The 24,546-nt window shown below is 35.6% G+C and overlaps 1 protein-coding gene across 1 annotated transcript in view; it reads left to right on the top strand.

Moving 5' to 3' along the window:
* TEX15 (testis expressed 15, meiosis and synapsis associated) overlaps positions 1-24,521 on the top strand; it is a 78,654-nt gene extending 54,133 nt beyond the window's left edge. The window contains 11 exon segments of the mRNA XM_027122776.1: positions 276-513; positions 3,871-4,017; positions 4,885-5,047; positions 9,203-16,530; positions 18,385-18,443; positions 20,885-21,060; positions 21,063-21,125; positions 21,128-21,487; positions 21,700-22,069; positions 22,071-22,295; positions 23,852-24,521. Of these exon segments, the coding sequence (XP_026978577.1) occupies positions 276-513; positions 3,871-4,017; positions 4,885-5,047; positions 9,203-16,530; positions 18,385-18,443; positions 20,885-21,060; positions 21,063-21,125; positions 21,128-21,487; positions 21,700-22,069; positions 22,071-22,293 (9,127 nt within the window). The 3' untranslated portion in view covers positions 22,294-22,295; positions 23,852-24,521.
* Positions 24,522-24,546: the final 25 nt, after the last annotated feature.

Raw genomic sequence — 24,546 nt, 5'->3', positions numbered from 1 at the left:
CTTGGGGATTTGAGAACAAAATGACAAAATGCATGAAACGGTTAAGTCTTAACAGTGCTGGGGACATTAGCATTCAGGAAATGTTAGCCCTTATTTCTATTGGCCTACACAAGTAGTTATTGAACTATTTCCTGAATTCTTTCCTTAGATGATTTTTCAGCCTAACTTGTTACCATAGGATAGTTACCATAACTGTAGCAAGCTAGCTCAAGTATTCATCTTCTCCTTGAAAATTATGTTGATGTTCTCATTTAATTACACGCTGTTTGCTTTAGGTCAGAGATGCGTGGGAATGGAAGACATGGCAGAGAACTTGAAGAACATTTCTGCTTTTTAGCACTTCCTCAGAGTGATGTGGCTGAGATATATCAGAATGGAATAAGTACCAGAACATCTACATTGAAGATACTAGGCAACCCTCTTCTTGGAATTTATATATTTAGACATGTTGATGTGGCCTTGAATTTTGCTCACAGTAGAAGCATTACTGTAGAAAGTATTATAGTTTTTAAGGTTGGTAGCACAAAACAAATACTAAATATTATATTCAGTTTGCTTTAAATTGACCTAAATGTATTTTACTTTCTTTTTTTTCGTATTTTACTTTCAATATGAATTATTAATGTTTTAAAGTTGCATTGTATAAAATAAATATTAATTATTTATTACTATCATCATCATCATTTGAAATTTCCCCCCTTTTTTTTTTTTTTTTTTTGAGGTACGCGGGCCTCTCACTGTTGTGGCCTCTTCCATTGCGGAGCACAGGCTCCGGACGCGCAGGCTCAGTGGCCATGGCTCATGGGCCCAGCCGCTCCGCGGCATGTGGGATCTTCCCGGACCCGGGCACGAACCCGTGTCCCCTGCATCGGCAGGTGGACCCTCAACCACTGTGCCACTAGGGAAGCCCTCCCCTATTTTTGACTCCAGTGGGTGTGCAGCATAAAAGTCTTCAAGTAAACAAAGGCAGCCTTTACCATATTGGTTTTCCTAATGTATATTTTTTCTCTCCTAATTGACCTTCTTATCTTTCTCTCTTTTGTTCAGACTATAATTAATACCAGAGTGTTCTAAGTGTCTTTCCTCAAGACATTGGTATTAATAATTCTGACTTAAGCTAGAGTTGCTACACTCTTACTGTTTATTTTACTTAATAGTGTAGTACAATATTTTCTTTGTTTTGATAATTTTGCCATGCTTATATAAGATGTTAACATTAGGAAAAACAGGGTAGAGATATATGGGATCTCTGAACTGTTTTGCAACTTTTCTTAAAGTCTAAAATTACGCAAAATTGAAAAAAAAAATCTTACAGTCGAATTGTAAGCATCAACAGACAAACTGGTTAAGATATACTTTTTTGTTAATTGCAACTTTGCCAGGACTACTAAAATCACAGTAAGTAGGCAGGATTCTCAGTTGTGTAATTTAGGATGTATGTACATTCACATAAAACCAACGGTTCATTTGGTATAATTTAATTATTTTTAGACCTCAGGTATTATCAAATTCATAAATCATAATTTATTTTTATTTTTATATTAAAAAAAATAATACATACTGATTTTAGAAAATTTAGAGCATACTAAGAAGCTCCAAAAAGCCCATTAATAATGACACAATTTTTTTGTATACCTAATACTTAGTCTTCTGCTCATATATATGGATATGCATTGTATAATGGTCATTAAAATACATTCTTTTTTTTTTTTTTTTTTTTTTTTTTTTGGTGTGCGCGGCCCTCTCTTTTTTTTTCTCTCTCATTTCGGAGCACAGGCCCCGGACCAACAGGCTCAGCAGCCATGGCTCACGGGCCCAGCCGCTCCACGGCATGTGGGATCTTCCCAGACCGGGGCACGAACCCGTGTCCCCTGCATCGGCCGGCGGACTCTCAACCACTGTGCCACCAGGGAAGCCCCAAAATACATTCTTTATATATTATGTAACTTGCTTTTTTCATTGATTATAAAATCAACATTTTCCATGTCATTAAATAAATATTCTTCTGTAATATCCTTTTGAATGACTACATAGTATTCCACTGTACAACTCTACCATAAATTTGTGCAAGACATTTTTTAATGTTGGAATATAAATTACTTGGTTTTCTTATTTTTGTACTTTTAAATACTACTTTGATTATTCATGTAGGTACATTTTACACACACCTGTGATTATTTGCTAAGAATTAATTGATTAATTCCTATGTGTCAAATTAGGAGTCAGAGGTATGTGTACACTTTCACAGCTTTCGATGTGAAATGCCCAGTTGTCCTGAGAAAGGTGGTACTAATTGACATTCCTTTCCACAGCCTGTGGGGGATGTCTGTTATCTCACATCATCACTAACTCTGTATTATATTTTTTAAAAGATATTTGCCAGTCATAACGTGATAGTTTCTCATTGTTGGTTCAGTTTTTTATTCTTTTTCATAGTTATTGCTGAGCTTAACATTCTGCGTATATTCATTGACAGTATTTAGTGAACTGCCTATTAATATCCTTTGCTAGTTTCTTGGTTTTTCGTTTCTTTGTTTCTAGTTGATTCATAAGCATTATCAATTCATTAAAGTGAATGTTGAGAACTAGGCTTTTCTGTGTATAATGTTTTATCACTTATTGTTTTCTTTTTTAAATAAACATTTTATTTTGTAATAAATTGAAATTTACAGAAAAATTATGAAGGTAGTACAGAAAGGTCCTGTATACAATTTAGCCAGCTTCCCCTAATGTTAACATTTCATATAACTATAACACCTCTGTTAAAACTAAGAAACTGAAACTAACAGTGTGTATGTCAATTATATCTCAATTTAAAAAAAATAATAAAATAAAATGAAAAGAAGCTAACATTGGTACAGTGCTATTTAATACAGACTATGCAGCTTTTGCCAGTTTTTCCACTAATGTTTTTTTCTCTTCCAGTATCCAAGTACAGGGTACCACATTACATTTAGTATTGCTTTCAATTTTGAATGAATTATTAGCATATTAAAAAATAAAAGTAATAGAATTGCTGACTTAAATAAAATTTGTGGTTGTTTTCATATTAATTGCACTTTTTCCCCACCTTTTATCACTTAATTAGTTCATGGTTTTTAAAATTTTTATACTCATTTCTTTTCGGTGTACAGAAGTTTTGGAATATTTCACAGTGAAATTTGTTTTTAGTTCATGGTTTTTTGGCAATATGCTTAGAAAAGAATCCTCACTTGGAGGTTAGATATTTGCTTGTATTTCTTTCTACAGTGTTTATATTACTTAAATGTTTACCTTGTTTAGTATTTATTTTGGTTTATAGGTTGAGAGGAATTTAATCTTTTTCAAGTCCACACCATTTATTGAATAATCTGGTTTTACTTCATTTATTTCAAATGATGCTTTTAATATCATATTATGTTTTTATAGATGCTTGGACTTATCTGGGCTTTTTATTTTGTGCAGCTTTTTCCCCCTCTCTGCCTTTTTTGTGGTAGTACCGTTCTTTTAAAAAGTATGTAATATCTGGAAGTGCATGTCACCTTTCCTGTTCCATCATTTTCTATTTCTGACCCAAAGTTTTTTCAAAAAATTGTTTCCAAAATTTTATATGTTATTCTTGTTTAGTCTTCCAGGGAAGTTTTTAAACTAAAACTCATTTCTACAAATGGATTTTCTGAAATTTTTATTGGAACTACTATAGTCTTTGAGTTTAATTTAAGGGGGAATTGACATAATTACAATAAGTCATGCCATTCATCTGGGGCATGGATTATCTCTCCATTCGAATTTCTTTCCTTAAAAAAGAAGCTAGCTTTACTTTCCTAGTATGAGAGTTTAAAGTGTTTTGGTATATTTTTATTTAACTTCTTTTTGTCTTTTTTTTTCCAGGTTCTTTTTGGAAAAGTGAAGAAAATTCAGCCTTCAGTGGATAAAAACAAAGTTTCTTTGGATCCTTCTCCTAACTTTGACTGCCATATGTCAAGAAGTGTCCCCTCTTTGAAAGATACCATTGAACTACAAGCCTACAGTTCAGCAGTATGTTAACTTTTCGGTTCATTTGACAACTTGAAAGTCACATGCCTCACACTGTATGATACAAGCCTTAAAACAACTGCCCAAAATAGTAAATGGAAATCTCTTACTTCATTCACCATAATATGACCTAAATAAATAGATAGTAAAAGCTGTTTTAATATTTGTGATCTCAGAACATTAATAAAGAAGCTTCCAGATTTACATTTAACTTCGTTCTAAGTACAGTGGCTGCTTTTATTTAGATGTTTCATAGATTAATTCCTAACTTGCAAAACAAACAAGGCTACTTTGAAATGTTATTGATCTTCACAAAAGGAGAAAAGGCTTATGTATTAGTCATTACATGGTAGACTAATTACTACACAGTAATTTTCTGTCATATGTTACTGAGATACTTAGTAGACCTTTAATTTTTATAGAAGATTAAATTACGTAATACATACTATATATAATCATATATATGATTAAATGAGGATAAATATTTTAGAAATATATATATGCTCCCACATGTAAGATGTATTAAGCTATTGTTATTTTTCTAATTGACTTTTCCTCCCAAATAAAATATAGTGGTTCCCAGCATATGCAAAACATTGAAGTTTTAATGAAAAAATACTTTTTTATTTAAAAACAGATTGTGTCTGTTTCTGCTGATATTGGAAGCCTATCAAGGAAATAATATGCTGTGGGGAAAAAAATTCCTCTTCAGGAAAACTAGGGTTGAAGAAGACAGGGAGAGTGGGGCCGTATGGAAGCTGATTAATAAATACCAACATGCAGTTATCTAGATTTTTTTAAATAGGAGCTTATTCAAGTCTGCAAAAATTAATCGGCATAAAAATGTTCTCTTCCTTCTTTATCTTTTAGGTATACTTCTATGAATATGATGATCTTTCAAAGCCAGTAGATAAACCTAGGCAGTGTCTTCCATATGCAATAGTAACAGTAAAATTTATTGGTCAAAAAGTAGACAAAGGACACCTTATGACATCTTTGAGACTCCTCTCAACAGGATTTCCTAAAAGGGCTGGTAAGATACATATATTTTTCTACTTCAGTAGCATTTGTGCTGGTCTTACAACTCCTGAATATGATTTTCTAATACATTATGAATATCTAAGCAAAATAGTTGTGCTTTACCTATTTTCGATTTTATATATCTAGAATTACATTGCAGCTATTTTTTTTTTTTTTTTTGTGGTACGCGGGCCTCTCACTGTTGTGGCCTCTCCCGTTGCGGAGCACAGGCTCCGGACGCGCAGGCTCAGCGGCCATGGCTCACGGGCCCAGCCGCTCCGTGGCATGTGGGATCTTCCCAGACCGCGGCACGAACCCGTGTCCCCTGCATCGGCAGGCGGACTCTCAACCACTGCGCCACCAGGGAAGCCCATTGCAGCTATTTTTGTTATTTCTTTTGCTCAGTGTTATGTTTGTGTGATTCTTCCACGCTGATATGTATAACTGTAGTTTCTTCATTTTCACTCATATATTTGTATACACACATACACACACACACACACATCATATTATTCAATTTTGTGACTATACACTATTCCTCTGGGGATGTTTTGACATTTTGTAGTTTTCTTCATATTCCAAATATTGCTGTTTTAAATGTTCATGTACGCATCTCAGTGCATATGTGCCAGAGTTTTTCTATAGCGTATACATCTACATCAGGAATGTGCAACTTAATCCAAAGACAATGTCAAACAGTTTTCAAAAGTGGTTGTGTCAGGTTACCTAATTATTCTGCATCATTGCCAGTACATATACTTCTTTTTTTAAAAAAATAAATTTATTTATTTATTATTTTTGGTTGCATTGGGTCTTTGTTGCTGCAGGTGGGCTTTCTCTAGTTGCGGTGAGCGGGGGCTACTCTTCATTGCGGTGCATGGGCTTCTCATTTGCGGTGGGTTCTCTTGTTGCAGAGCATGGGCTCTAGGCACACAGGCTTCAGTAATTGTGGCACACGGGCTCAGTAGTTGTGGCTCTCGGGCTCTAGAGCGCAGGCTCAGTAGTTGTGGCGCACGGTCTTAGCTGCTCCGCGGCATGTGGGATCTTCCCAGACCAGGGCTCAAACCCGTGTCCCCTGCATTGGCAGGCTGATTCTTAACCACTGTGCCACCGGGGAAGCCCCATATACTTTTAAAAAAATGTTTCTGCCAGACTCACAGACTTCAAAAACAACTGTATGATTACCAAAGGGGAAAGGTAAGGGGGAGGGATAAGTTAGGAGTTTGGGATTAACATATACAGACTACTATATATAAAATAGATAATAAACAAGGACCTACTGTATAGCACAGGGAGCTCTACTCGATATTCTGTGATAACCTATGCGGGAAAAGAATCTGAAAAAGAACAGATATATTTATATGTATAACTGAATCACTTTGCTGTACACCTGAAACTAACACAATATTGTAAATCAACTATACTCTAGTATAAAATAAAAACTAAATTTAAAAAATGTTTCTGCCAGCCTAGTGAGTGTGATATGTTATCGTTATCACCTCAAAAAAAGAGACTCTTTACCCATTGAAAGCTCTCCTGTCCCTTTTCCCCTAAGCCCCCCCACGACCCCTACACAGTCACTAATCTGCTTTCTGTCTCTATATATGATCCTATCCTGGCCTGGCCATTTCATTAAGTGAAGTCATAAATAGTAGCCTTTCATGACTGGTGACTTTCACTTAACAGTGTTTTTAGGCTTCTTGCATGTTGCAGCATGTATCAGTACCTCATTCCTTTTTATGGAAAAATATTCTGTTACATGGATACATTACGTTGTGTTTATCCATTCATCAGTTGACCATGTGGGTCACTTCCACCTTTTGGCAATTATGAATAATTATGCTAAGAGCATTCTTGAACAAGTTTTGGTGTAGACATGTGTTTCCTTTGCTCTTAGGTATATAGCTTGTTCCTGAACCTCGGGGGAAAGTGTTCATCTTTCCCCAGTAAATATGATGTTAGCTGTGGGGTTTTTTTCATGTCCTTTACCCTGTTGAGGAAGTTCCCTTCTATTCCTAGTTTGTTGAGTGTTTTTATCTTGAAAAGGGCAATTACTTATCCTTCAGAATCTTTGCCATCTAAAAGGTTTTTTAATATGAATCTTCTTGTGTATTTAGTGGGGTTGGACGTCTTTTTGTGTTTGTTGACAGTTTTTACTTAACCTGTGATTTTCTTGTTTAAGTACTTTGCCCAACTATCTATTGCATAGTCTTTTTATTAATCGTTTGAAGATATCTGTATATTCTTTATGTATTCCAATATATGTGTAATTATGTACTAAGTTTGTCTCATTCAGAATATTCTTTTCACCAGTTTATTTTTCTAAGTTTTACCATGGGTTTGACCTATTAAAATATTTAATGTGTATGTAATTGAAATCATTTCTCATTTTTGGTTTTCTGACTTCCATCCATGCTTAAAAAGTACTTTCCTAGGGCTTCCCTGGTGGCGCAGTGGTTGAGAGTCCGCTTGCCGATGCAGGGGACGTGGGTTCGTGCCCCGGTCTGGGAAGATCCCACATGCCGCGGAGCAGCTGGGCCCGTGAGCCATGGCTGCTGAGCCTGCGTGTCTGGAGCCTGTGCTCCGCAGCGGGAGAGGCCACAACAGTGAGAGACCCGCGTACCGCAAAAAAAAAAAAAAGTACTTTCCTATCCCCAGGATTATAAAACTATCCCTCCATGTTTTCTTCCAGTATTTTTATGGCTTTATTTTTTAATGAATTTTGTTTTATTTCAGTATAAGGAGGTATAGGGATCCACCTTTCCTTTTTTTCTGTCCACTCCAGCTTAAGCACTACATCTCTATATTTTCTTTTTTCTTTTTTAATTTTATTTTTTGTTTGTTTATTTTTGGCTGCCTTGAGTCTTCGTTGCTGCACGCGGGCTTTCTCTAGTTGAGGCGAGCGGGGGCTACTCTTCATTGCGGTGCACAGGCTTCTCACTGTGGTGGCTTCACTTGTTGCGGAGCACGGGCTCTAGGCACGCAGGCTTCAGTAGTTGCGGCACGTGGGCTCAGTAGTTGTGGCTCTCGGGCTCTAGAGCGCAGGCTCAGTAGTTGTGGCTCTCGGGCTCTAGAGCGCAGGCTCAGTAGTTGTGGCGCATAGGCTTAGTTGCTCCGCAGCATGTGGGATCTTCCTGGACCAGGGCTCGAACCCGTGTACCTTGCATTGGCAGGCAGATTCCCAACCACTGCACCACCAGGGAAGTCCCACATCTGTATTTTCAAACATATTTCCACTATAGCTTACTCTAATTAAAAGGATAATCACAATAGTTACATAATTTAGAAATCTTCAACAGAGCTATTTTTTAACATTCTGTGAAAAAGAACTTCATGGTACATTCCCAGTGATATGATTATAACTTCGTATATTGTTCATGAGCAACTTCTCATTAATAATCTGTTTTAACAATGGTATTTTCATGGTATTAGTTAGCTATGAATGCTTTGTGAACATTTTAGCAGCTAAATATGTGTTTTTATAAGTTCCTTTGTTATTACATTGAAGTGCTTTATGAAATTTTAGGAATAAATCTCTATAAATTATAAAAAGAAAATTTGCTTCTATTTTCCGGGTTTTTATTTATATTTATTATTTGCCAGAATAGTTATTTCATAATGGAGCAGGGGTAGTGGTTTGCTTTGGCTCCTGGGAAGGATTTTGTGCAGCCTTTTTGATCTTTTCCCCCTCCTGTTTCTTTACCTTATTCCTCTTTCCTTTCCAGTTTTGTTCTCCTGTGGTAGAGGGAAAAGAAGCAAGGTAACAGTAGGTGGAGGGAGACAATTTTACCTAATAATGTATAGATTCTATTATTAAATATCTGCATATAGGAAATTAATATAAGAATTACCTAGTCCGTGAGCAACATGGTTTTATTCCTATTTAATTTTTCTATTTCTTAGTATTTGTCAAAATTCAAATTTTTTATGGCAAATACTTATAATGGGTCTATAGGGCAGAATTTCATACTATGTCATTTATACTTTATCGGTCGGTTACTCTTCCTCTTCTTGCTTTTTCTGCTGAGAACATACTTTAATCATCATTAGGTTATTTGATGGACTTTCAGTTAAAACCGCTTATGACATAGTTTACTTGCATTAATAGAGTTGCCTGAAGAAACACTTTTTGTTCCTGTTTTTCCTTATTTTCTTATTATTTCCACAGAAAGAACATGGTCTCTGAATAACTGTACAGTGGCCAAAAGAATTGGAAAAGGAAAAGATGCTACTGTCATCTTTGAGCATTTCAGGAAACCTATAGATCCATTTGTTCAGGAAAACTGTTCATGCAGTGCACTAAATTCAGAGATAAATCCTTACAACTCAAATATTTCTAACTCCTATGGAAATGTGCAAAATGAAAACATTTCTGTACTTGAAGCATACAGTGGACAGATGGAGCACAATTCAGCAGAATGTAGAGACACTTCTCAAGTACATGCATATGATTCAGGTCCTTCATTTATTCCCAGTGATACCAGAGAAAGTGTTAATAATGATGACCTCTTAAATTTGACACATCTTAAAGATGTTTTAAGTGGTTTTGCTCCTGCTTTTCCCCTTCATAACAATATTGGCTCAAGCACAGTTATTACTTCAAAACTCATCAAAGACCCAAGACTGATGAAGAGAGAAGAAAGCATGGGAAAACATAATACTATTACAGGTTTAAATGAGATTTTGCCATTGGAGAAGAGTTTAGATTTTGCTAATTCAGAAATAAACCTATCATCTATGCCAACTAATCCTGCCTCATCATCTGAAGTCATGCCTGGTGATCAGACTGTTCTTACTAATTATTTGGATGCCCCTTGCTTCAAAATTTCTTTGAATGAGTCACAAACTCAGGCTCACAACATGGGCTGTAAGACCTATGATTGTACAGCTCCCAGTAAAATTACCATGGCAGAACAGTGTAAGAGCCACGATAATTTTTCCTTCCCAATGTGTGTGTCAAATGTAGTCTCAGAAGTTGAAATCCAAGAACACAGTGGAGAAAAAGCTCAGAGATCCCAGCAGAGAAGCAACATTCCAATTTTAATTGAACAAAATAGTGAGCCACGTGACTCTTACGAATCAGTGAATACTTGTACAAAAGTATATAATAGTCACATCTCTCCAGAACCACAGTCTTCTAATTTTAAAACTGTATATCAGACTGGTCACCAAATGCCTACGCTTTTTCCACTCGAAAGCAAAGAAAGCATACATGAGAACATTCAAGATATTGGAAAGATGAGAAACTTCACTGGGCCAGAAGACAATTCCAAACATGAAGAAAAGCAAAATGTATGGAAAGAAAGTGATAATTCTTTTACTAATAAAACAAAAATCAGTCCAGTAGATAGTTACATTTCTTTGCATCAAGACAACAAAGAGAATGAGAATCTTGATTATTTGGTGGAAAATTGTGATCAAATATTAATTACTCAAGGGTTAGAAAAGCCAAAATCTTTCTCATCTACCACAGAGGAGAAGTATGAGCTAGATCACCTAGCATTGGAAATAGAAAATCATCTTACTCCAAGACTGGAGAACCTTTCACAAAAGCATCCTCAGCACTCCTTAGAGTACAAAGATAACGTTCACACAAGTTTTACCATTTCTCAAAAACGAATGGAACTGAAATTGGAAAAACCAGATCAAAACTGTGTTAGCGTTATGACTGATGCTTTGCAGGAAGCAAAAGACATTCCCCAGGCCAAACGACTACCGGCCGTTACTTCATCTCATGACATTAAAACAGCTCATAATGCAAATTGCAGCATAGCTAGAGAAAATATATGTGTTAAAAGGAGAAATGGAAATGATCCAGTGTCCTTAGCGAACAGTGAAAGAGACTGCAAAGAAAATTCTCAAGTTAACAGTAAAGGTCAAGATCACACTCAGTTCTGTAATTCACAGTTGAACAGTGATGTGCACCTGAATGTTGATTGCAGGGAACAGAGAGATAATGATAAAGAAAACCAGAATGAGGCTGAAGTGGAAGACATTGCTTTGTCTACAGAAAACAACATAGGGAATATACATGGAGATGAGAAGCAGAGTTTTCATGCAAACAAAAATTTTACCACTGTAGATGAAAGGAGGGAGAATAAAGATTACAATAGCATAGAAATTCTGAGTTCTGAAGAATTTTCTACTACATTTAATTTGACTTGGGGAAAAAAATATGTGTCCACAGAATCTACATTATTAGAAAATGAAGGTACCGTAACTGCCATAAACGAAAAAGATACTGGAAGGACTGTAGAGCATTTGGTTTCCACAACATTTCCCCAGGTTGCAGGTTCTTCAGGGCATGTAGCCTCACATGCTGTAGTTCAGGTAGCTGATGCTCCAGTGCCGGCGTTAGGCACAAATCTCGAAGATCACCCAAGATACCAGTTTAAAGAAACTTGTTCTTCTGAGGGTCCAGATTTTGGTTTGTTAGTAAAATATAGGGTTTCTGATTGTGAAACAGATATGGATAAAAATCAATTACACAACTCATTTCATCAGTCGGTAAGTGACAACTCAGTTCTTCAAAGCATCAAATTGGATAATGAGATTGAAGTAGGATCAGAACGGAGTGACAGTGCTTTTCTATTTCAACAGGATGCTCATAGCCATGGAAATGTACTCTATGAAGATTTCGGGGCCTCATACGAGACTCTGAAGTCTCGCATCGGTTGGGAAGGTCTGTTAGGAAGCACTAATGGGAAGACAGAAGTTTTGAAAAGCACCACAAGGAGGGAGAATAGCGATCAGCATTACTCTGAGGAAAGTAGTTTTTACTTCTCTACAGCAAAAAACAAAGCAGAGCTCTTCAACCCAATTTTACTTCCTGATCTAGAAATTACGATTACTAATGTATTTATGCAAGGATTCAGTCCTGCTGTTGAATCCCTTGCATTGAAAGATAATTCCTGCAAATACAGAACTGAAGCCATAAAATCAGAAATAAAGGAGGAGGAGGAAGAAGTTCCACGATTTGAAATTCATTCCCAGTGTTCTGGTGAAAATTCACATCATCCATCGGAAGGTGAATTTGGTAATGTAAGGCAAGTATCAGGACTAGTGAGTAAATCTGAAACCTCACTTTCTGAAAAGCAAAACAAGGGACCTTTGGTTACTGAACCTTCTAATGTCACAACAGTAAATAACGAAAGCAGGTGTTCCTTTACAAAGTCAAAAACCGATTGTAATGATACTGGAAGTAAAAAGGACACAGAATCAAGCATTAGCCAAAGAAAGCCACATACACCTTTTAGGGACCAGAATATACCACATAAAGATTTAAGACATCACGAACTTTGTGGGAATAGGAGGAGGCTAACCAGTCAGGACTTGTTGGAACGTTTTTCTTCATTATCCCAAGGACGAATTGAAACCTCTTCACGGTCAGAAAAACACATTAGGAGTGTCCCGGATATTCTAACTAGTGAAGCATCTTTATGCAAAAGCAGATGTCTTTCCAGAAAACTTGACAGAGCTGTTCGTCACTTAAAAAAAGCTCACAGAAGAGTTCACACGTCTTTGCAGCTTATAGCTAAAGTGGGAGAAAAAAGAAAGGGCCCTTTACCAAAAGCATATGCAGTAATATGCGATAATTTCTGGGAAAGTTGTGACCTTCAAGGTTATAGTTCTGTGTCTGAAAGAAGATATTACTCCACTAAGCAATTTTTGTCAAAAAGAAAATATGACAAGCCTGGAGAGAAAAGGGCTTTGGGATTTGAAGTTGATAAATCATTAACTCATGTATCAAACCACAAGTCTTATAAAACAAGTGGAGAGAGAGTCACAAAGTGCCTTTCTGAGAAAAATGTGTCCAGTGTCTCCAGAAGTCCCACCACTATTCGCGTGAGAGGATATTGTGATGGAGAGTATCCTGGATCACAGTTAGCCCTCTGCTCCAGGTCCCAAAGTACAGGTCAGTCCGCTTATAGCACTAGCAGTCTGAGAAATCCCAGATCATCAGAACTTCAGCCCTTTTCTAGAAAAACTGGGTGTCTCTCTTCCCCAGACTGCCCAGATGAGAAACTAACTAAAAGAGAAAATCAAATCGATGCAGAGTTTTTATCTAACGTTAGTAAATATGAAAAGCTTAAGAACCATTCAGCACATGGTAATATTAAGGGTACAACAAAAGAAAACAATTCTGAAGCTAATGAAGTAATAAGTAAAAGGAATTCAGTATCTTTAACTTGCATAAAAGAAAGCAATGTAAATTTTAGTGTGGACAAAAATCATGATGCAACTTGTATAGCCCACACAAAGGTGAAAACTGATGCAGTTATTTCAGTCTTAGAATCAAGTGTGACGCATGTTTTTAATATTGATATCAACAAACCAAATAACCTTATTTTATCTGGTTATACAAGAAACCTGGAAGTAAATTTTCCTATAGAAAAATGGACAGCTCCTAATGAGAGCTCCAAACCAGGCATTATTACAGGAAACTTCCTTATGGACCCATTAAATCTAACTCTGATAAAAAGCAAAAAGTGTAACAGTATTCCTCAATTGTTATCAGCCACTCTAGTGACAGACAGTGAGGGAGAATCTTCACAATCTTACCTGAATAAACAGAGCATTTTTGCTGTAGATTCTTCAGCAGTGTCTACCATTGTACCACACTGTCAACAAGGATGTGCTGGAAAGGAGCTGCTAAAGACAGAACATTGCTCTTCAAGTAATTCCTTCCGCATAGACGGGAATGGAACAAATGTTATTGAGAATTCTGAGTTGGATTTCACATCAGTAAGTGAAGAAAATAAGGACAATATGATGAAGAAACTATTTTCCCATGATAGTTTTCTGCTCTTAAAAGATAACATAAAGGGTTCTTCTTCCCCAAAATGTATTGCAAAGAAAGACATTCAGGACAGAAAAATGTGGAAAGATAAACAAGCAGAGAAAGCAAAAGATTCATTTCACAAAACCATGGCTGAAGGATCAAGTGTTAAGACTGAGTACAAAAATCAAAAGAATAAGACATTAGAAGAATCCTCCTACTTAAGTGAGAAAACAGTTAAAGACAACTTGGTCGATTCTCATTTAAGCATTAAAGGTGCTACTGAGGCAGTCTCTTTGAGTAACACTGCTTCTAATCAGCTTAACAAAAGAAAGAAAGAGGAGGGAAAAGTTAGTCATGACTCTCAGTCTGACTCCGCAGTGCACTCAGGAAGAGCCTGTAATTCCAAACCAGGCATTAAAGGAATGAATCATATGCCTCTTCTACATGCCCACTCTGAAACCTCCAACGTCTCTCCTCCTCCGAAGATGCCTACATCATACGTGAATGAATTAAAAGAAGAACATTGCTTAACTAATAATTTGGCTCCTATAGCTAAGATAGCTCAAATTTTGAAGAGGGCAGATGAAGCATCATCTTTGCAGATTCTACAGGAAGAAACTAAAGTTTGTCAAAATATTCTCCCTTTATTTGTTGAAGCTTTTGAAAGAAAACAAGAATGTTCATTTAAACAAATCTTGATTTCAAGAGACCTGTTGGTAGAACAAAACCTGTGGTATAACTACAGACGCAAATTAAAACCGTGTGCTCTTGACTCCTTTGTAGAACTTCAAATGATGATGGAAACTATTCAGTTCATTGAAAACAAAACAAGGCTCTTAGGAGGTGAGCCAACATGCCGAAGCTTGCTTTGGTATGATGAGACATTGTACAGTGAGCTGCTTGGCAGACCACGTGGGTTTCAACAACAATCCAATTTCTATCCTGCTTTTCAAGGCAGGTTAAAATATCATGCATTCTGTGAGTTGCAAAACTATCATGATCAGTTGGTTGAAGTGTTTGAAGAAACCAAAAGGGAAATCAGTTCATACTACATGTTCTTAAAATACAAACGACAGATTAATGAGTGTGAGGCAGTCATGAAACATTGTTCTGATTGCTTTGACTTTTCTCTTTCTGTTCCATTTACCTGTGGAGTTAACTTTGGAGATAGTTTAGGAGACCTAGAATCCTTGAGAAAAAGTACATTAAATCTGATCAGTATATATGGGGACTCTCCCCAAAAAGATTCCTGTCCAGGAAAACAAGACCATCTATGGATTATTATAGAAATGATCTCCTCAAAAGTTAATTTTATCAAGAGCAATGAGGCAGTAAGTATTAAAATATCTCTTTATGGTCTGGAACATATCTTTTTTGATGCTGCAAAAAGTCTTGTTTGGAAAGAAAAGAGAGAGTCTTTCTGCAAAAAATACTCAGGAAAGAACAGCAAAGAAATACTACTCAAAATAAATGAACATGCTTTTTCTAAGTTGCAGAAGATATGTGATACGTTGTCTAAAGGTTTAAGCAGTGAACGCATTTCCAGTACTGGGCTTGAGAATACTATGATTGCTTCCAGAAAGTCAAATGCTCTAGTAAACAAAGCAACAATTAGCATAGAAAACTCTAGGTTTAACAGTACTTTGCTTTCATATCCAGATATCTGTTGTATTAGTGAAATATTGGATCAAGCTGAATTTGCAGACTTTAAAAAACTACAGGAACTCACTTTGAGATGTACCGATCACTTAGAAATTTTAAAAAAATACTTTCAGTTGCTGCAAGAAGATAACATAGATAATATTTTTATCACACAAGAAAATGTTTTGGACATGGTAAAAAACCACAACCATGAGGCAGTAATTTTAAAACCTGCGGCCATTGAAACCTATATTGAAATCGTCATGCTCTCAGAAACAGTTCACTTTCTTAAAAACTCAATGGCAAAGAAACTAGACAAACAGAGGTTTCGAGGTATGCTTTGGTTTGATTTGTCACTTCTTCCTGAACTGGTTCAGTGCCAAGAAGAAATGACTTCTTTCTCATTTCTTAAAGATAATTCAACAGATTGTCTTTGGAAAGTGATAGAGACTGCTATTTCTGAACTTAAGAACGATCTGGATATTATCTACAAATATAATGAAGCTGTTAATTGCTCCTATGCTCTTCATTTGCTCTCAAGAGAACTTGAAGAACTTTCAGAAATAAAAACACTTTTAAAGAAGTCTAAGTATTCTCTTTCCACATATATTGACTTTGTGCCATGTATAGCATCCATAAATTACGGAAGCACTGTGACCGAGTTAGAATACAACTACACTCAGTTTTCTACCCTGCTCAAAAATGTGATGGCTGCCCCTCGGAAGGACTTAGGGAAAATGGCCCATGTTATGAAAGTCATGAAAACTATTGAAGATATGAAGATAATATGTGCTAAAAATGCTAAATTAACCATTTCCTTTGTCCTGTGCCAAATGCGACATAACAGAAAGAAGACTTTGCACCTGGAGAGAAAGGAAGAAATGAATATTCATGTAAAACCTAGGAAGAATATCAACAAGTCCAGTACTTGTGTGAAGGTGCCCTCAGTTTCACAGTGCATAATGAAAAACGTTTCAAATTCCTCTAAAAAACGACCTTTCACCGTAGGCAAGTGTGAAGACCCTCAGGAACAAGACGAAAATACTACCGTTTCCAGTTGTAAAAAACAAAAGGTAACAAATGTTTTAAGCGAAACCTATGTAGGTATTCTTTTTGAGAACAAGACTACTTTTTAAGTAAACAAGTACGTAGTTTGCAGAATTGTAAAAATTGAGGATGCTTTAAATACTGCCTTGCAAAATGAATTTACTAACTGAACTATTGGATTAAACAATCCATATTATCTATAAAATGATGTGAATGATTTGTATATGTGAGAGGTAGCCTTGCAAATGTCTACTTTTAAACTTACAAATTAATTATTTTATTTAGAAAATACTTCTTGGAAGGGTATGAATTTTAATAACGGCTAAAGGAAAAGTACATATTATGAATGTGAGTTAAGCAAGTGACCAAGTATCTATTGAGTAGCTTCTATATAATGAGGCTATACTTAATGTTGTGGATATTAAAAATTGACAGTGGAGTCTGTGTTCTTGACCATTATCATCCACACAGAGAAATAGTACAGATATTTTAAAATAGATGATTATGAAGGAGTTAGTCCTGCATAAGTACATTTTATTTAACAAATTTTATATAGCATTTATTAAATACTTGGCAGCATTCTAATGAATGTACAAACATTAACTTTTTCTATTCTTCACAGAATGCTTATGATGTAGGCACTGTTATTATCTTATTAAAAAGTACAGAAACTGAGGCATAGAAAGGTTAAATAACTTTCCCAAGGTCACAGAGTTAGTAAACGGAAGCGCCTACATGTAAAACAAGGCAGTCTAGCTCCAGAGCCCATATTAATAATTGCCCCTACTCCACCCTCAGAGACTACTCAAAAATTTTTGAGAATTTCTCATCTCAGAAGTGAAGAAAGAGAGACCTATACGCAAAATGAAAAGTAGGGTTATTTCTCAGCTTACTCTAATTGTATTCGTTAGTTAAACTCTAGTTCTAGAGACTAGGAAACAAATCATTTATGGCACTGTGTTTGTGGGGAAATGCTTAATTAACAACCAGTTTATAAACATACTTCCAAAACACAAGAACAACACAAGTTGTGTACTCCACATCAAGAGTAAAGTGAGGGTATTACTAAAAAGGTGTTGTAAGTATAGAGAAGAAAAGCAAAATTCTTAAAAAATGGAGATTTATTCATTGATTTCATAGAAGGACACAGATCAAAGCTTTGCCTTAAAGGAAAAAATGTTATCAGATGAAGGTAAAAAAATGAAGAGGGTATCCAAGCTATGGAAAATAATGTGACCAAAGACACAATGCTTATTGGCATTATTTGAGAAATGAGTTTAAAATTAAGTCTGGAATAAACATTTTAACTTAGTGGACAGAAGTAAGCTAAAGATGGAGAAGCATATCGTTTCAGATAACAGAATGTTCTAAATATAGGCCTGAAGAGTTTGAACTTCGTTCTGTACGTATTGAAGGGTAGTGTCCTGTAAAGTGTTTTTTCAGTGATTTTAAAGAGTAGAGATTTTGAGCATAGTTAGAAGTAGGAAGTCATCTGGGTCTTAGAAAAAGGTGCTGTTTTACAGAATAGGAAAGGAAAATCCATACTTGACAGACATTACTTAACAGTGGCACTGAGTGACTGGTTGATTAAAAAGGGCATAAAATAGGAAGCAGTCATAAATAGACGTGTTGTAAGATGTGGGTAAAAAGAATGTTGCAGATTGCTTTTTTAAAAAGTTTCTCCAAACATTTATGAAATATGGGAAGTCCAGCAGAGTCACTGAGTTTTGAAGGAGAGGATCATTAATGAATATAGTTTCAGACAGTACATTTTAGATGATGACAGAACAAGCAATTGCAAATGTCTGATAATTAAAATAATAAATATTGTACTTTAAACCATCAACAATGTAGGTTTTCTCTGTATTTTTTAAACATAGGTTAACATGAAAGATGTCACAAAAATCAACAGAGAAAAGGCAACGTTCAAGCATCCAAGGTAGGAGTTGCCATCAGCCCTGTCTGAAGAAAAACTAAACAAAATTGAGCACATATTAAGGAACAAGACTAAAACCTTTATTTATTACCTCTGTTGGGTTATACATGTAACTTAGGGGAGAAGAGTTAGCTAAGGAGGGAGAAGAAGGTTCAGATTATGCAGTGTCTTAGGTAAGGCCTAAGGAGTTTGAATTTCATTCTGTAAGGATTGAAAGGTAATATCCTGTGAAATGCGTTTTCACAGTGATTTAAAGGGTAAGGAGATTCTAAGTACAGTTAAAAGTAGTAAGTCAGCCAGGGCTTAGAAAAGAGTGACGCTTTACAGAATAAGAAGGTAAAAGTCGTATTTGACAGACATTATTTAATGAATTGATGGGGCTTAGCGACTGGCTTATTACTAAAAAGGGCATAGAATGGGGGCAAATGATTAGATTTTTTTTAAACTTGTGGATTTTATAGACCTGTCGAATTTCAAGACTGGCTAACAAGATAAAAATTGACAAGTTTTATTCCTAAGTGGGAGCTTAGTCAAACACTCACATATTATAAGTATACTACTGTTTCATGAAAGGATGTATTAACACCACAATATAGAAAGAACATGATTTCAGAATAAAGGCTAGTTCTTTAAATTCTTTTTGAATTAGTTATTTTTATTAAAAACCCACTACATTATTTATGTTTTTCTCATTTTGACGTGAAGTGGCACTACTGGACTTGTTGACCGTCTCTTGTTTCATTCAACTCTGTAAGGTTTTCAATTTATGACAAGCTTCATTTTTTACCATCTTTTTTTCCATCCTATGAAGGAAAATGAATAATATGAACTAAAAGAAGATAAGCATTCTCATTTCTGTCTTATTTGGTTTTGCTTCTCTAAGTATAATCTTTAGGGCTTCCCTAGTGGCGGCACAGTGGTTAAGAATCCACCTGCCAATGCAGGGGACACAGGTTCCAGCCCTGGTCCGGGAAGATCCCACATGCCGCAGGGCAACGAAGCCTGCGCGCCACAACTACTGAGCCTGCGCACCACAACTACTGAATCCCGTGCACTTAGAGCCCATGCTCTGCAACAAGAGAAGCCACCACAGTGAGAAGCCCGCGTACCACAACGAAGAGTAGCCCCCATTCATCACAACTAGAGAAAGCCCGTGCACAGCAACGAAGACCCAACACAGCCAAAAATAAATTAATTATTTTAAAAATTAAATATGATCTTTAATTTACTACATTTCTAGAATCTTTTTCCTGGCACAGATGACTCTTTAAATAATTGTGTAGTGGCATAAGGATGAATAGGCTATCAGAGGCATAACATAAACCAGTTCTGTAATCATCTTAGTTTTGTAACTAAGATGATTTGTTTTACTTAGTTTACAAAACTAAGTTTTGTAAGTACAGGTAGTATTTGCTGCTCAAAGAATCAAACTGTGCCTCAATTAGCAGGAAAATGAATTCTAATATAAGGTGCCATGGTCGTGGAAGAACATCCTCTAAGAGAATGGGTAAAAGGATAGATCACACAGGCAGCTGTCAATCTGTAAGGTTGAGACATCACTGAAACATCATTGGAAATGTGATAAAGTCAAAATTGTCCTTTCTGGAAACTGTCAAAGTATTCTGTTGGGTTTGATGATGATGTAGGTTGTCATTCAAGTGCCTTTTAAGGAGGCTGGGTTAAGTAAAATAGGGGCTTTTAGTTTCGTGAGTGGGATACACAAATTCTAGGCCAAAGGTTAATTTCTCTTGACTGTGGAGGAATGGTTACTTCTTTCTTTCAACATGTTCTTTTCCACTTGTAATTTGAAGAATTTGATGAGACACCAAAAAAATATAATTGCTGTGGAGACCTGCATTAACTGTCTGGCTCTAGACCTTCAATAATGAATGCTTCCTTCACCCTGATTGAGACTGTCTAAATTTAGATAGGAATGCCAAGGATATTCACTTGGCAAGAAATTTTTGAAGTCTGCTTTTCCTACTCTCCACCTTGAACAGACAAAATATCTCAATACTTTGTGACAAGATAGTCTTTTGGGGGTAGGGGGTCACAGCTAGTGGTTTCACCAGCTATATATGGCCATTTGCAAGTAAAGAAGATTGTCAATAGGTTGGAGGTATATGAATTAGAAACTACTGCAAAAAAATTGAAATCAGGAAGTGTCCAAAGCATAACATGATTTATTACAATATTTGCAGCACTCGGTATTTTCAGATGTATTGGAAATATATTTGAAATGTGGAATATATCACCTTCAGCAAGAAAAGTATCTAAATTCAAACCAAGGGAGGAAAACTGGAGAAATATGTTTCTTGTATAATGCCAATACAAAGAGGAAAATGTGAATCTTAAGAATTCTTTTCCTAAATAAAATTTTCAAATTTATATTGAAATTTTGTGACTCTGTATATTTAAAATTGTATGTGTGTTACACTTAATAGGACTATGAGATCTCATCCCGAAAGTGAAAATGAAATAGGACCAAGTTCATCTAACAATCTGAAAAGAAACCATGTCTCTCCAAAAAAAGTTGAAATTCAGCTATCACTACCTGGCTCACTTTTACCTTTAAAGAACCTAAAAGACACTTGTATGTCAAAGTTAGAGGGCAAAATAGACAGGGAAGCTTAAATAACATGAAAGAAAGAAATGTAAATTTTAGTGTTGCTGAAACAAAAAGTGATAAGATTGTTCTCCTTTGGCAATTTCTGACCAAAAACGTGTAGATGGTACACTTTCAAAAGACCAGGAGATAACTTCTCCGAAATTTCTTAAGAATTCCTCAGATCCTGCAGAGAAATCTTGTCTCTCAGACATAAAACCAGAAACTGATGCTTCTCTTCTGCCTGATGCATCAGTGCTCTCAAAGCCTGTTTTCTAATTTGTGAGGGATATCAATGCCAATTTAGAAATGCATGACACTGACTTTGAACCTCAAGATAATGAAATATTAAATTCATCCATTAAAAATTCTAAATGCACCAGTTCTCCAGAACCCATACATGTCCAGAACAAAATTCCTGTTCTACAAATAAAACACAACCTGCAAAAACTGAGTCAGGGGCTTCCCTGGTGGCACAGTGGTTGAGAGTCCGCCTGCCGATGCAGGGGACACAGGTTCGTGCCCCAGTCTGGGAAGATCCCACATGCCGCCGAGCGGCTAGGCCCGTGAACCATGGCCGCTGAGCCTGCGCGTCCGGAGCCTGTGCTCTGCAACGGGAGAGGCCACAACAGTGAGAGGCCTGCGTACCGCCAAAAAAAAAAAAAACTGAGTCAGAAGAAAAACATAGGAAGGATACATTGAATTCCAGTACTACACCTGTTGAAGCATCTGAGAACATGACCCTTAATGTGAATCAAACAGTAGAATACTCTTTTTCTGAACAATAGAATTCAAAAGTTTTAACTCAGAATGCTGCCACATATTGGAATGAAATTCCACAGTCTGCATGTACCCCAGTATATAATTCTTCTGAGCAGTCATTTGGAACTTCATATCCTCACTCTGCTTCGTGTGTTTATCGTTACAGCAGCAGCAATGGCAGTTCCATTACCCCGACATACCAGGGAATAACATCCTATGAAGTACAGCCACCTCCTTTTGGGATGTTGACTGCAGTTACAAGTTCAAAATACGCATTCTAATCTTTTGTACTCTCCATATTTTGGTTACTTTGCTGGGGAACGACAAGCAAATGACTTTGTGCCAGTGAGTGGACATTTTCAAACTCAAATGCCTGTTTACAATTTTCAGCAGCCAATTTTTTCACAGTATGTTTACTATCAACCGGTCACTGCATACCCTTGCTCTCCTGATTTGAAGGTGTTTCCAGAAGTTCCTTGGACTTAACGGTGAGTTTCACAAGTTTAGTACTTGCTTTGTAGAGTTTTCACTTTTATCTTTGTACATTTATGTAAGTGGAATTTACAACAGGTGGTGACAGATGGCACATTCTTCTGTGTAGACTTGTAGAATTGTTTAAAATCAGGCAGAGCTGAATTACATTGTCAGTGGAAAACTAGTTGTCAAAGACTGAGAACGAAAGAATTGGTAATATCACTAAATATGTCCTTCAATAAAACGCAACTTCAAGGAATAATAGTTAAGTAAATTATAGTTATTGAAATATGCAACCATTGAAGGGTTTATAAAAGTTTTTAATGAAAATTTTAAAAACTATATTGTATAAAGTTACTTACATAAATTAATGCATAGAGATACGGAAATAAATAAATGTACACTAACATTTTAACTTGTCTCCCTGTGAGTGATAAAATTTGGAGTTTGTGGAGAGTGTTCATTATTTTCTAGATTTCCTATTGTGAACATACATTTTTTGATAAATGAAGGAAAAAAATAGAGTAAATAAGTGGAAAAAGGAACTTCAATCAGATAATATAATATCTAATAATAGTATTCTAATATAGTACCGTGGCATAAGTGAATGGAGTTAATTGAAATGTGTTAGTAGAACAACTTGGTAGTTTGCCACGGGGACTTGAAATATTTTCTCTGAAACACAATTCTGTTTATGGAATATCATGATTAGAATATAATTTTTAATTAAATTGACATGTATATTTACCATAGTTAAAGCAAAATTTTAAAACAATTATTAATAATTCTGCAAAAACTACATTAGCACCCAAATATTCTACCAACAGAGGTAAAATGTACTGTGTATAAAGTTAATCACCTCTTAATGTCTTAAACAGAGAAATGCAAGGAATTTCTTTAAATTGAAAAGTTGTTTCTCAAGGAAAATCAGTTTTGTAGGTTGTGTGTGTCTGTATATATATAAGGTGAAAAATACCACATGGAAATTCAGCCAAAAAATATTTTTAAAGCTTTGATTTGGCTTTTTGCCTCAACTTGGTATTAACTGCAATATAAAAGAAGGAAGAAAACCTATTAAAACCAACAAGGTTTTGTATTCATTAAAATATTTAGAGAGTTCAATAAATGTGCTGAATTGTATTTTTTAAAAAGTTCTTTCTCAGTCCTGGGTTATCTTACAAACTAATAAGTAGAAAAAATTAATTGAATTAATTAATTCCTTAGTCTGAATTGGACAAGAAGCAGGCTGTTAGTATAGTTCTATTTCTAATTAAGAAACCTTTTGACAGCAGCATCTCTACATTGGAGTTGCCACTGGTGCCCTATAACCTATGGGATAAAATTCAAATACTTTAGCTTGGAACACAGGGCCCTTGACAGCCCTGCATAGACAGCCGCATTTCCCACCTCTGTATTCAAGCCACATTGAACTTCTTACTGTTCTCTCATGTGAGAATGCCTCTTCTACTTTGGCTCTAACTTAACTGGGTTCTTTCCACTATCCTATTATGTACCATCCGTCTGCTTCATTAATTCATCTCAAATCTTTGTGCTTTTTTTTTTCTTCCAGTTTCACGGTATCAAGAACCCTTTCAGCCAGGACATTGAAGATAGTTCTTTTGTCTACTGAAATAAAAGAGGTTTAACAAGTTTTTCCAAGTACTTTTTACTTACATATTTTTTTATTTTAACATTTAAAAATAAACGTAAATGTGGTAAATTATGAACCTTATAGCCCTTGATAAAATGTTTAGATGCAAAAGTGTATCATATAATGCAATAGGAAGTCAATTTCTGGCATCTAAAATACCAAAATAATTTCCATGCAGTTATTGTAGCGACTCTGTACTAGGCTATTTTTCAGTACCTACCTAGCCTTCAGAAACATTAACAATATTGTGAAATTTATTTTTTTTGAAAAGTTGCTATCACATCTATTACAGTTATATAAGATTTTATTTGGGATTATTCTAATGGAATAAGGAGAGTAAATGTAACATTTAATATGATTAAGGGTAAGCAATAGTAGTAAAATCTTCAAAACGATTTTTGTCTCATATTTTTTGATGCATTGTTTATGATAGTGTCGTGCCATTTGACTTAGATTAAAGTAGGATTTTTTTTTACTTAGACTAATCATTAAACCAATAATTTTATAATTCCTGACACTTTATGTAATTTACCATTCTGTGTCTAATGTGACAAATTCCTTTAACTTCAATATTTTCTTTTTTTTTTTTTTTTTTTTTTTTTTTTTTTTTTTTT

The sequence above is a fragment of the Aethalodelphis obliquidens genome, unplaced genomic scaffold (assembly GCF_003676395.1).
Source record: "Aethalodelphis obliquidens isolate GAN/ISIS:26980383/991018 unplaced genomic scaffold, ASM367639v1 scaffold25, whole genome shotgun sequence".
In the NCBI taxonomy this organism is placed as follows: domain Eukaryota; kingdom Metazoa; phylum Chordata; class Mammalia; order Artiodactyla; family Delphinidae; genus Aethalodelphis; species Aethalodelphis obliquidens.
The sequence above is the reverse complement of the archived record's forward strand: the minus strand, read 5'-3'. Positions and strand labels throughout refer to the sequence as shown.